At 34.3% G+C, this 13,925-nt stretch overlaps 1 protein-coding gene across 1 annotated transcript in view; it reads left to right on the top strand.

The window, feature by feature from the left end:
• Window positions 1–13,925, top strand: part of Sgt1 (suppressor of G2 allele of skp1) — a 67,755-nt gene that overhangs the window by 30,241 nt on the left and 23,589 nt on the right. Inside the window, exon 3 of the mRNA XM_035362641.2 lies at window positions 11,514–11,621. Coding sequence (XP_035218532.1) covers window positions 11,514–11,621 — 108 coding nt within the window. The remainder of the gene's footprint in view (window positions 1–11,513; window positions 11,622–13,925) is intronic.

Below are 13,925 nucleotides of genomic sequence, written 5' to 3'. Positions count from 1 at the left end.
CAAAAGTCGTTAATTCGGACACCCATAATTCGGAATGATCTATAATCCGGACCTCAAAACTAAAAAATTTCTGCGCATGCGCCGCGTTGACACATGCGCATAGGCGTTTATGAGTGTGCGCAAGTTCAGAATACGTTTTCGCGTGCGCGTTTTATGTATAATGAACGTATAAGCTAAAATTATCTAATCATCTTTTTCAGTTAATGTTGGTGATTACGTTGTTCATTAATTTTCGAATTGGATCCGGCTTATTATTTTTTGCAGACTGTAAGAGAAGTTTTATAAAAGTAAGCATAAACTTTCGATTATATCAAATAGAATTTCCGATATATATTTGTTAATATGTAAAGGATCTAAAGCGAAAGTATGTTTTGAAATCCGAAATCTGTTTATCAATTTCACGCTACTCGGCGGGGGGAACGCCGCGGCGGGCGGGTAATGAATTGGAAGTTGATCTGTCAGCACTATCCTTATCTTCAGCGCAGATGTTTTTATTTTATTTGGCTTATAATTCCTTACCAAATGTAGTATTTCATCTCGATATGCTCCGTCTTTGATATGATTTAAAACAAGTTCCTCATCATTATAATTCGCTTCCGATAGCGAAGAAAGTGACAGAGGTTATTGAAAACGAAAAAATTTCGATTGACAAATTAGTCGGTGTTCTCGACACAGCAATTATAGGACTTGAAAAGCGGAACTTTGTAACTGAACAAGAAATTATGTCTGTTTAATAGAATCAAAGAGAAAGTATTATCACATGAAACGAAGCAAAACTTAAACAACTTACATTGAAAGAAATGTTTAATAAAGTAAACAAATAAATATTAACCTTTTTCTTTTTTCAAATTTTGATACCCTTTAGATCATAATTGTTCTTTATTTCATAAATTACGGTTTCATATTTTTAATTTTAGAATTTCTGCATGCCATCTTACGAGATTTAAACTGATGATCGATAATCCGGAATCGCCGAAGTCCCGACGAGTCCAGATTAACGACTTTTGACTGTATATCAGGTGCAGCAGCGATACGATTGATTTTGAAACCTCCACCAGGGACACAAATTTATTCACAGCAATATAAAAGAAATACAGCATGAATTTAGAATGCTCGCAGTTTGTGAAGAATGCTTCTGAACAACTTGCGCACCTTGCACAGACATGTTATGGTAAAAAATTTCCTTCACTTAAAAATAACATCTTGTATGGGGCCTCCATTTTCCTTCATGCACATATCAAGTCTTTTACGGAAGTTAGACAACATTACATCTTGTAGGACTGGCACTGGAATTTGATTAACTTCCTCCCAGAGTTGATCCTTGAGTTCCTAGATGGTGTGTGGTGGGTCATAGCAGATCTCGAACTTCAAATGACCCCAAAGGAAGAAATCGCACACTGAAAGGCCAGGGGATCTTGCAGCCCAGGAAATGTCCCCGTTCTTGAAGATGAGATGAGTAGGAAAGATGTTCTGTGGCACGTTAACGGAAATCCGCGAGGTATGGCATGTGGCTCCGTCTTGTTGGAAGAATGTGTTTGCAGTTATAGGAAGATCTGAGGGTTGTTGCATCAAGAAATGGTTTAACATGTGACCATATCATTCTGTACTCACAAATGCAACATTGCTGTGATCATCTTGTAGAGTTGCGCGCCTCCAACCTGCACGCAACAAAGTGGTGACTGCTGAAACTGGAAATTAGACAGAGTCTTGCGAAGGGTTTAAGTCCCTTTTTATTCAACTTTAGAAATTACAGATGCGTGCTCTTGACACTCACAAACTACGCCGACCTGGCGGTAAAATAAAAATAAGAACCTGAAAAGAAATAATAACAAGACTCTAACTACGAGGCTCTCTAAATGTAACTAACCTCACCGCGTTTTACAATACCGCTGCTAATTCAGCAAACTTTGAAGATCACGTTGAACGATTAACAATTCTCCAAGGCAAGCACACAGGCCGAAATGCGTGGTTCTTTAATTTCTGACTAACTACCTCCGCGCTCGTGAAGTAAGAAAGCACACTTCGAATTTGTTTCCTTTCTATTTAACTCAGAATACTTCATTCAGAAGTCAAACAACAAAAATCAGCGTTAATTCACAAAATTTTCACAGGACTAGTTTCGATGGTTTTACCGAACCATCATCTTCAGCTGCAAAACCGCAAATGAACAAGATAGGAAATAATGTTTAGATAAGATAAGAAAGCCTGGACAAGAATAAGCAAGTGGCGCCATCTGTTGGCGAAACCAGAACTAAAACATAATTTCTCTAAAAGCCGAAGGCAAATTTGGATTGGAATTAGGATCGTTAACTAGAACAGAAAGATTTTTATGAATGTGAAATGCCTCTAGAAAATCCAGTTCTCCAATGGAAGTTGTTTTTTGAATAATTTTGGCAGCAGAAAAATTGAAAGTGTGATTTTCGGACCAACAATGTTGAGCAACAGAAGACTTCTGTGTTTCCTTTTTTCTAACATATGCCTCATGTTCTTTGACGCGAAATTTTAAGGCTCTCTTAGTTTGGCCAATGTAAATTAAACCGCACTGGCAAGGAATCCTATAAATACCCCAGGAATTCATATCCGGAATGGGGTCCTTGAGTATAGAAGTTGGAATTTTATTTATGGGAGAGTAAACAACCCGAAAGTTAAATTTCTGCAAAATATGTGCAACTTTATAGCTAATTGATGGAAAGAAGGGAATGACAACAGAATTTTTATAATCTCCTAAAATAAGAGTGTGGCTGTAAGTGTGTTGAGATGAGAATTTTTTAACTGCTTGATTAATAATGTTGGGTGAAAAGCCCCTGTCAATAGCTATTGCTTTTAAATAATTTAGTTCTTCATCAACGGCTAGTTTGGAGAAGCAAACTTGAAGAGCACGGAAAACATAGGAATAAAATGAAGCTAACTTTTGTTTAGTCGGATGACATGATTTAAAGTGTGGTGGAAGGCAAACCGATGAAGGTTTACGGTAAACTGTAGTACTGAAGTTGGATGTGTTACGTGTGACCAGAATGTCGAGAAACGGAAGAGAATTGCAAGTCTCAAGTTCAAAAGTGAACTGAATAGCAGGATCAATAGAATTCATTGTTGAAAGAACTCTATTTAAATCATCTTTATTACCTTCAAACAGGGTAAAAGTATCGTCTACGTAGCGGAACCATGCCGGGAAGTTTAAAGTTTCAAACAATTTTGATTCATAATAATGCATGTAGATATCAGCCAGGATGGGACTGAGGGGGCTTCCCATGGCTAATCCCTCAGTTTGCTTGTAATATTTATTTTGAAAAACAAAATGTGTTTGTTTCAAACAGAGTTGAGTGAGAGAAATTAGCTCATCAATTTCGATGCAAGAGAAATGAAATTCGCGAAGTCTGGTTTATAGACATCTTAATGCACCCTCCACTGGGACATTGGTGAATAATGATTTTACATCAAAAGAAACCATGAGTAAATTACGAGGAGAAATGTTTTTAACCTTTTTTACAAACTCTATTGAATTTTTTATGGTGTAAATGTTATTGTCTAATAGAGTGGAAAATCTAGAAACTAAATATTTAGCTAATGGATACGAGGCAGTACCTAAATTTGATACAATAGGGCGGAAAGGAATACCACTTTTATGAATTTTGGGAAGAGCATATAATCTGGCACAATTCGCAACAGATGGGATAAGCGAATGTTTTAAGTTGCTTGAAATGATTTGCGAAGATTTGATCGCAGTTTTTATTTTGGATAAGTCCGAAGGTGAAGGATCTTTAGGGATCGGATTATATGGTCCTTCGTTTAAGAGTTTAGTGACACCATCGATGTAAGTGTTCTTATCCATGACGACTATCTGGCCACCTTTTCGGCCTTTGAAATGACAATATCCGGGTTAGAATGAATCTCGCGCATTGTAGCTCTTTCTCTCGCAGTTAGATTTGGTTTCAAAGGTTTATTATTGAATTTCACATTATGAGTGATAAGATGCCTAATCATTTCTATCTGTGAATCTGAAACTTTACTGAACTTGAAAGCTTTTTCGATAGAAGCCAAAATCTTTGGAATCGAAGGTTTACAGGTTTGTGAGAAGTTAAAATTATATTTTAGAATTCTCTCTTGTTCTTCTGAAAGACTAACATTAGAAATATTAACTATTGGCTTGATGTTTACAATGGGAAGATTTTTTGAACTACTTGAACTGGAAGACTGTAAAAGAAGTTTTTCGAATTTAACTGCAAGGGTGTTTTTATGACGTATAACTGCATTCTCCATTCTAGACCAAGACTTTTGTTCAAGGGCAGTGAATTTTGGATATGTTTTAGCGAGTTCCAGATGAAGCTTATAGAGTTCATGTTCAATTTTGGACAATTGTTGACGTGTATCCCTTATCACGGACCGAAGTAAGGCAAGTTTGCAATTTAACAGAATTCTTGAAACGCGACTCGAAGGTTTTTGATTAGATTTGATTTGAATAAAATTGGGGATCAATTTTTTACATTTACATTTAAGTAAAAAGTCAAGATGATTCAGGAATTTTTGCCGTTTCAGGCGTAATTTAGTGAAACGATTAACGGATGAAGGCATGATAAACAATGCAGAAAATCAAACTAAATTAACTGAGCAATAATAAAGTACACACAAAATAGCAGAAAAATCCCTCACTGAAATGAATGGAAAACAAAATGTTTGTAAGCAAAATGCATGAAATCAGACAAGCAAAGCACAATATCCAAATGTACAAAACATAAACATAACTTGAAAATTGCAAAAATGTACTCACCGAAACTCCTACAATCACAAAATGGCTACCACACCACGTGCAAAAAAGAAAGCAAAATGTAAGCCTGTTTGGGGCTTCTATAATTAAGACACAATAACACGCCGAATAAATACTGATTCAGAAGTCAAACAACAAAAATCAGCGTTAATTCACAAAATTTTCACAGGACTAGTTTCGATGGTTTCAGAATACTTCCACTGATAATTTGAATCCTTGCGCGTTCTACTAAAATTTACATACTGTGGCATTGGCAGTTCCAGGGGAAAGTAAGGCTTGACAGGAAAGATAGTTTAAACTTAAAATAAATGTTAGTTAAAATAAATATAAACCCTACAATCTTAAAATAATAATAATAAAACAAGGCCCAATAATTCCAAATAAGCACTACACTACCACTTCCTTACAGTGAAGTGGCATTTCGGGAAGCATTTCAGGATTTTCATGTGAACAGTATGTAAAATTTTACTTGTTAGCAAAGCCTGACATATAAAAATTGGCCACATCACTCATGATCAGATTGTCGCACAGACCTGGTTTGTTATTCACGAGTTTTAGCAATTTCTGGTAAAAGCCTAGTCTCTTTGGGAAGTTGTCTGCATTCAGTTTCTGCAATGATCAGCATTTTGTAGGGGAGGTTTTGCAAGCCATTACATCAATTTGCTGTCCGTGTTTGCGTGCAAAACGCCTAGGACTTCGGCTGAAGTTTTCTTCCACACTTGCAACATTCTGTAGAATGCAGACATGTTTTGCACTTCTACCCCTCTTTCTCACCATATCTCCTGTTTCCTCAAAGCTCTGTACCCACAATTTGATAGCATGCACCAATGGGATTGGGACATGGCATGTGAGATTATAATGAGCACAAAATTGATGTTGCGTGGCCTTGTAGCTGTCAATGTTTTCACCTGTGTCAACACCTTCATGGCAAAAGCATGTTGTTCACCAGTCCATGATGCCATCTTGACTGAACACTGATATGAAGTCAGTGGCAAAGTTTTGTTGTACAGATGGTACCATTCCCATTTTCCGATTTCTAATATAACTTTCTATTTTCAGGGTTGCCAAATCGCCCATTTCGCTGCCTCACCCAGTATAAGTTGCCAAGGCAGTCATATGTGTTATGTTGAAAGGCAGTTGTTGTTATCTTGTCCTGGAAAAGGTGCTAAATGGAGCCAAAAGTCTGCACGACAAGCCTTGCCAGGTCTGGGCTTGCCAAATGCTGACCAGTGCAGAAACTGAGGGCTATAAAGGATATCTTGTGGTTGTGAGCCAAGACCAGCAATGACAGCCAACAGTTGAAGATTTATTCTGTCATTAATTGGGTTTGTGGGCAATTTATGCATATGGGGTAAGATCTTGATCCCTGGAAATACCCCCTTAGCTTTAAAATGGCCTGTACAAAGTATTGCCTCTGCAGATGAGAGGCCTTTGAGGCAGTCAAGGTCTGGAATTTTGGTGGCTTTCTAAACTATCTAACGAAAAGTTTGTGTTTTGCAACTGTGTTTGCATCTTCAAAGGTAATAATGGGGTTCTGGTGCAAGTCTCGAGCTTTTTTTGCCAGGGCATTGGAACACTCATTTCCCTCAATGCCTACATGTGCAGGGATCCATTGAAGAGTGCAGGGTGTTTGAGAAGATAATTTATTTCTTGAGTCAATCTTGTTTCTCTATGGCAGATGGCTTCGAGTGCTGATTTTGAATCTGAGAGTACTACCAGTTCATTCACTGAAGTATCAAAATTGCTTAAGACATAGAAAGTAACGGCTTTCTTGATTACAATCAATTCACTGGTAAAGTTTGAGGCTATTTGGCATATGGGAATTTTGAGTTCAGCTTTTTCCACCAGAAGAATGGACAAGAAGGTACCAGCACAACCTCTATGAAAAGTATTATCAGAAGAACCATCTGTAAAGACAAACATTTTATTTTCCTGGGAGAATGAGTTGATTGTATCAACTCCCTTTTGGCATAACATCAGAGTGGGTTCTTTCTTTGAATGCAGTTCTAACAAGCTGAGACGAATCTTACTATTGATAGGTTAATAGGTAGTTTTTTTTTTGGGGGGGGGAATAAGGTTCCTGAAGAATATCTAGAGAGTAGTGATCAAGGGGGAAAATCTTTTCTGATATCTCTGTCATGATGCAGAGTTGATGATATGTGAAGTCTTGTTGATCCTTCCCAAAAGGCCCTGTTAGAGATATGATTCCTATTAACCTCTTCGCCATCTGTAATGCATGTAGCATGTTCTAATGAAATTTCTGCAGGGTGGCCGTAATGCACTTCAAATGTTCTTCAACATTTTAAAACTTTTAAGCCTTTAAAACACTTTCTAAATATTTACTTGTTTGAGTTTTTATATTTGTTTGTACTACTACCTCCTAGAGGGCAGCATTAATCAGGCATTCTATTTCTTATTGAGTTTACCCCGGGTTTTATGAATATTCGCACCGTTGCATAAGATGCAAGACAGTGGAAGATAGCTTCAACGCCTACTCAGCAGAAAAAGAGAAAAAAAATGAGGTTAAGTGGAAAAGACAAGAAAGATATATGTTTGATGAGTACATTCCATAATAACTGGATGATTGATATTGAAACATGGAAAAGAACTGTAAAAAAAAAAATAATAATAATAATTGTAAAAGATTACAACAAAATGGGAGGAGTGAACCGCCTGGATCAGATGCTATCAAATTATCCTGCCGTGAGAAATAAGCAGAGATATTATTCCAAAATACTTATCTCAACATTTATTAGATGTGGCCGTATTTAATGCACATGTTTTGTACAAGAAAAGTAGTGTCAAATTAGATCACTTGTCTCTCAGGCTTGATCTTGTAAACAAAATTATTGATAAATATTAAAAGTCAACAACAAATGCACAGAAAGAGTGTTGTTTGAGCAGCTGTATCGTATCTTACCGAAAGGCGCTTTATAGACCACATTTCGCCTACTGCAATTCGGAAAGAGAACCAAGAAGATGCTACATTTGTTGTAGAAAAACATTGTTAGGGGAAAAGGTATGCAAAGAAATGCGATTGTAAAGAATGTGATGTAGGACTATGCAGTACCCCATGTTTTAGAGTTTAACATCCTGTGAAAATTTTATAAAGGAACAGAGTTATCTATTCAAGAAAAATGTTGGTACAATTTGAATATAATTTTCAAAATAATAATCATGTTTTATTTACTTCTAATTTTATTTAATATTCATTCATCTACTACGAATGGATGGAAAGTGATATCTGTACAGAGAAAACAACACTACATGCGGCAGAAAACAGAGGGCCTCTGAGAAAAATTTTCACAGACAGGAGAGGACGTCGAAAGGGTTAAAGCTTCTTAGCTTATTTGTGAATTTCACAGTTGCAAATTTACATCTGCTTTCCAAACACATAAGCCTGCTTTCTGCCTCAACTCTAATGTTACTTGTGGAAGACACAGCACCTATAATAATTTTAGATACTTTATATTGGACCGAGTCAAATTTTGCTGTAACTGTTTCAGATGCAGCAGCCCAAGTTGAGGAAGCATATTCTAATACTGGCCTAATTACTGTAAAGTAAGTCCTTTTCAAAGTTGGTGATCTTGAGCCTCAGTTTGTGCTGCATAATTTGCGAAGAATATTTAATTTCTTGATAACCTTATTTGGTGTGATCCCAATGGGCTTTATAAAATGAAGTTCAGGGTCCAGAACCACTCCCAGATGTTTGGATGGTCAACACATTCAATATTTATGGCATCAATACTATTGTTTAATGGCTGAGTATAAATGGTTTCAGGTTTTCTGAACAAAAAAATTGAGTGTTTCATTTCCATCTGTTGGTCTCCATCCTGACCCAGAGCTTTGTTTGGACAACTTAATTCCTGTGTTACCAGAAGCTTAGTTCCTTGGAGTGAAGTTGATATCAAATTAACTGTTCTTCCTTCCATCAGTGATCTAAGGAAAAGTATCTGAAATCTTAAAATATTAAAGTTTTTTCGAATACCTCTTTTGAGATGTGGATTGCTCTGGGATACTGCAGATATATAGAGCTTTAGTTAGATAAAAACTGGATTATATCACAATAATTTATGGAACAACAGTCTACCTTGCTGAAACTTGACTATTCACCATCAGGCTGTGCTGATTTGCTCTGAGGTATTTAGGATATCTTCAGTGTAGAGTGTAGAATGCAATGAACCTTCTTTACAGCTGAGACATGATCAACTGTCACTCATCTACTATTTCAGCATAATATCACAATTTTCTCATCCTGCCTGTTGCTATTTCTTCATGACAAAAGTAAGTTTTATCAGGTGCAGCCTTCGTGCATACTGTTTTTTAACCTTAGCATTTGGACACTTCTTGAAAAATATGGCCTGGATAAGTGTCAAGTTAACATTTTTGACGTCGCTGCCTTGCAGGAGTTACGAGTCCTGTTTCTGAATGCATTTACACACTTTGAGAAGAAATATATAAAAAATGTCTTTCATAGTCAAATGTTTCAAACACACTGAATACTTTAATTACTCTTCTGTTTATACTAATGATTTCAAATCAGAAAGTTATGTTGGATTGGCCTTTGTATGTGGAAATAACGATAAAGTTTGCCTGCATGATATCTGCTACCAAATATGCCATTAGACAAAGAATACTAACAATTTGGAAGCAATTCTGGGATACACAAACCTACAGCAAGCTAAAGAGGGTGAAACCAGGGATAGAATACTGAAAATCAAGTAAAAACCGAAAGGAGGAATTTGCATTAACTCATTTACGAATAGGGCACTGGAGACTCGCTCATGAGCATTTACTAAAAGGGAAAAGTGATCCTATTTAAATTAACTGTGGCACTCGGCATAATATCCAGCTTTTAATAATTGAAGAGTATTTTAATAATTGCATCTCATTAACGAATTTAATAGGGGAATATCCAGTTGTAAATATTTTTTTAATTTTTAACTGAAGCCAAAGTTTATCACTCGTTTTAACATATGCTTTGCCTGCATTTTTCATTTATTAGCTTGCATTGATAATGTTATCATAATTTTTTCCTGGATTTTATCATTGTCTTACTTCACTGTAATGCATATATGCTTTCAGATTTTAAATAGTTTAAGATTATATTTTAAATATTTATACTCTCTATTTAATTTTATTAACCATGTGTCTGGTGCCTATAATCTTATCAGTTTAGTGCAAAAAATGCAACCAATCAACCAACCTTGTTTTATTAATGGTCCGTAAAATTACTTAATTTCTATGTACAAAAGTGTGTGCAAACCCTGTCTAAAGAAAAACAGAAAAACAATTAAATGAATGATTTGCTTTAGTCCATGTGATAAAAATTAATAAGCTGACTGGAAAAAGCTAGAAAAAATATTCTTTTTTTTTTTTTTTTTTTTTAATGCCATAAAAGGCTATTAGAATTTTTAATAAATAGATATGTATTAAGATTGTTGTGTGTTAGTGTTAACACATGGACTTCCAGATGAGTTTATAAGAAAATTTCCTTTAAGCCATAAGCACTGCTGTAACATATGTCAATTTTTTCCAATTCTAGGACTTTAGGTCTTCTGAAATGAAACATTTTGAGGCATGCATTCAGTTTAAAATCGTTCCTCCAGAACAAAGTATCTAGGAAAGGGTGCAAGATTCAAAAGTTATTTTTTCTTCTCCAAATATTTTTTCTGTAGTAGTAGTTTCTGCTGAAATTTTTCTGTATTAAAATTATTGCTTCAGCTTTTTGCAAAATATAAAAGAAAAATGAAAGATTAATTTTTAAGTCAATCATATAGTGATTAAGGAGAAACATTGTGAAAAATTCGAATAGTAGCATTGAGGAACAGAAAGATAATTGTAAACAAAATTACATCTTCAGATTCTGGTTCGAATACTGATAAGTGCAGTGATAATAAATGTGGTGTACATATTTTACAGTAATTGCAGTAATTGGTTATTTAGGAAGATAAAGAAGTTGGTACTGAAGAAAGTACAATTCAGTTTACTGAACGGAATGAATTTAGCTAAGCAACAATCGTTTTCATTTCTTTCTTTCAACAGTCATTTTTTCAAATGCCTACTTTACCTCGTAAATATCCAAACTGTCATCTGAATACGGATAGTGTGGCCTAATCAGAATTTTTGCAGGTGACAAAGTGTTAAACATTTTTGTGTATTATTTATAAAGGCTTGGTATTTAGTATGATAAAAATGCTTTGAATTATTTTCAGTTCTTGTTTATTAACTGAGCCCAAATAATTTATATGCTCACATCTACCTCTGTTGACAAAAAATCAAAAACTACTAACATGTAAGTTTAATGTGAAAAACAGCTTAGTGTGTCAAATTTCACTGTAGCAGACTGGAATAATTATAAGATATAAAGTCTATGCTACCAAAAAGAAAAATGGTCCAGATTTGCTGATTGAGATGAATGATGAAAGTTTATTTATTAAATGTAAGAATAAAGCTGTATGTTTTATAGGTATTTAGCATCAGCCAATGATTCTGAGACATTTAGTATCAACCAAGTTTAATATATTGTTATCCTTAGAAATCTGTTCTACAGAGTTAGAAAAAGCTGGGTTACAGCTTCAAGTTAATTATAAATATAAAAACATCATATTCTTTGCTGCTTTGCAAGCGATGAGAAATTATTTTGCACCTGCATAGTAGATAGTTATTTTCATTTTGTCTTTAATTTAATAAGAATTTCAATATATTTCAAAATAGATTTTAATGTTTAAATTAATTTTTTTTTTCCTAGCTTAGCTGTACAGCAAAACTTGCAGATGATTCTGATTTTTCTCTTGTCTTGAATTTAGCTCATGAAGTTCAGCCTGATCAATTACGATATAAAGTATTACCGTCAAAGGTAAATAACATAAAATTTTATTTTCTTCAAGTAACGTTATGTTTTTTAAATATCTAGTGTCTTTGTTATTTCCATAACTATCACAATTTTCAAACTTTAAAATATATTCATTTTGTGAAAATATTTCTTTCAGCAACACATACATGTGTACAACTGTCTTCTTATCAAAACAGAGAATTATAGAAATCATATATATATAATTATATAATCTCTCAAGAGATTCCTTGAAAATATTATTTATATTAAACGATATCATAATCTGTTGTGTTTTTATATTCATATTTTGTGCTTTTGTATATTTTCTTTGAGATATCTTTTTATAATTCCTGAGTAATTAATGGTATACAGCTTTAAAAATAAGTTGGTATTGTTATTTGAAAACTGCCCAGCAGTGGCTGGTTACTTAAGTTATTGAGCAACTGTTGTTTATTTTTGATTCTATGCTTGATTTAAAAAAAAAAAAAAATAAGCAGGTTGTAAAAATACAGTTGAGGGTTTTTTTTTTTTTTTTTTTTTTTACGTGAAAACAAATCAATTAAAAAAAAAAAAAAAACTTTTGTGAAGCATTTGTGGAGCAATTCATAATGATAGCAATGAAGCTGTACACTCCGGCGTTAATTTCCCCCTCACCCCCCGCTAACTGAAATTGGACTTGATCCAAAAAGAAGGAGAAACATTCTCTCCTTGTATGACTCACTTCTCGCGTTATGCAATGAACAGTAAACAACGCTTGTAATCATCGCTATTTTTTTCTTCTAATACATAATAAATATGTTATTTTGCGTTTGCTAATATAATGATCGTGTTCCTTACATCGGCAGCTTGGATTACACTTTATTAAGGTAAGAACGTTTTTTTTTTTTATTATTATTATTTAAAGAAAAAGAAATCCTCGTGCACCACAAAGTATCACACGAGACTTACAAATCGTAAGTGAAAAAGGCAGAATAATAAGTAATATCATCAGTTTTCAACAATACAATGAAATCATAACAAGGAAAAAAAAAACACAAGTAAATACAAAAGTATAAAAATGTATAAAGAAATCATTAACAGTGTTTAAAATAAAAGTCAACAAAATCATTGAAAGCTCGGTAGGCCGAAATCGAGGATACAAAATCATAACATTTTGCTCAACACTAAGATTGCAATTACACAAATTGGAAGATGTCAGCTTAAATCGTTCAAGATAAACATTAAACTTACCATGTCCAGACAAAAATTGCGTAACTTTAAAATTGAGCAACAAGTCCTTACTTTTCAGTCTTTCAAAAATAGTTGGGAAGAATGCTTTTGTAACAGATCCCTTATCAGAAGAGATATAATCACAGTTCCACCGCTCAATCATTTTAGCTTTGAATGTTTTTTTTAAATAAGATTTTGGAATATTTACATCAACGTTAATATCATTTTTAGTTGTATTCTTAGCAAGCCAATCAGCTCTCTCGTTTCCATAATTACCCGAATGACCACGGACAAACGTAAAAAACGCTGAAATACCCCTCTTCTCCAGATCTCCAAGAGACTGCTGTATATTGACAATAATATCATTACATAAAGAGGTATTTTTAAGAGACTCCAGGGAAGAGAGTGAATCCGTACAGATTAAGTAGCTGGAACCACTTCCATTCTGGCTAATTATCCACTTGATTGCAAAATTAATACACAGAAGTTCAGAAATATATACAGTACATTCATTTCTAATGCAAAATTGGTGACACTCAATTTCAATATCATCTTCAAAAATAACATAAGCAAAACCAATTTTATCATCAATCCTACTACCATCCGTATACAGCACAAATGAGAATGAATTAACATCAGTGTCCGTACTATCCAGAATCTGTACTGGTTGTCTTACAGAAGGATGTGGTAGAACAGACAAGGGCAATAAACGATCAAAGTGAGAATTGGAGTAATTTGCAAGACTATTCTTGTAATCTATAAAGGTCAGAATAAACAAATCTTGTGGTGGAAATCCGGCAAGAGAGAAAACAGCATTGTAACTAATAGTTTGGTAACCACTTATAACTCGCAGCAAAATTCGTCTTTGAACTCGAAGCAGGCATTTAGAGTTAATTTTCTTTTTTAGAGACAATCCCCAAGCTTTACATCCATATGAAATAAGGGGTACGATACCTTGTTTATAAATAATTGTGCTAACATTCGATTTAACACCAAAACTATTACAAGCAATTCGATTCAGCCCACACTGAAGTCTCTCACATTTATTAGAAATGTAGAAAATATGCTTTTTCCAGTTAAATTTGCTGTCCAACAAAACACCTAGATATTTAATTTCAT

Source organism: Stegodyphus dumicola, chromosome 6 (assembly GCF_044657685.1).
Source record: "Stegodyphus dumicola isolate Sdum_Otavi_A_Nest chromosome 6, ASM4465768v1".
Classification (NCBI taxonomy): Eukaryota; Metazoa; Arthropoda; class Arachnida; order Araneae; family Eresidae; genus Stegodyphus; species Stegodyphus dumicola.
Note: the sequence above shows the minus strand (reverse complement) of the source record. Positions and strands in the feature narration are given on the sequence as shown.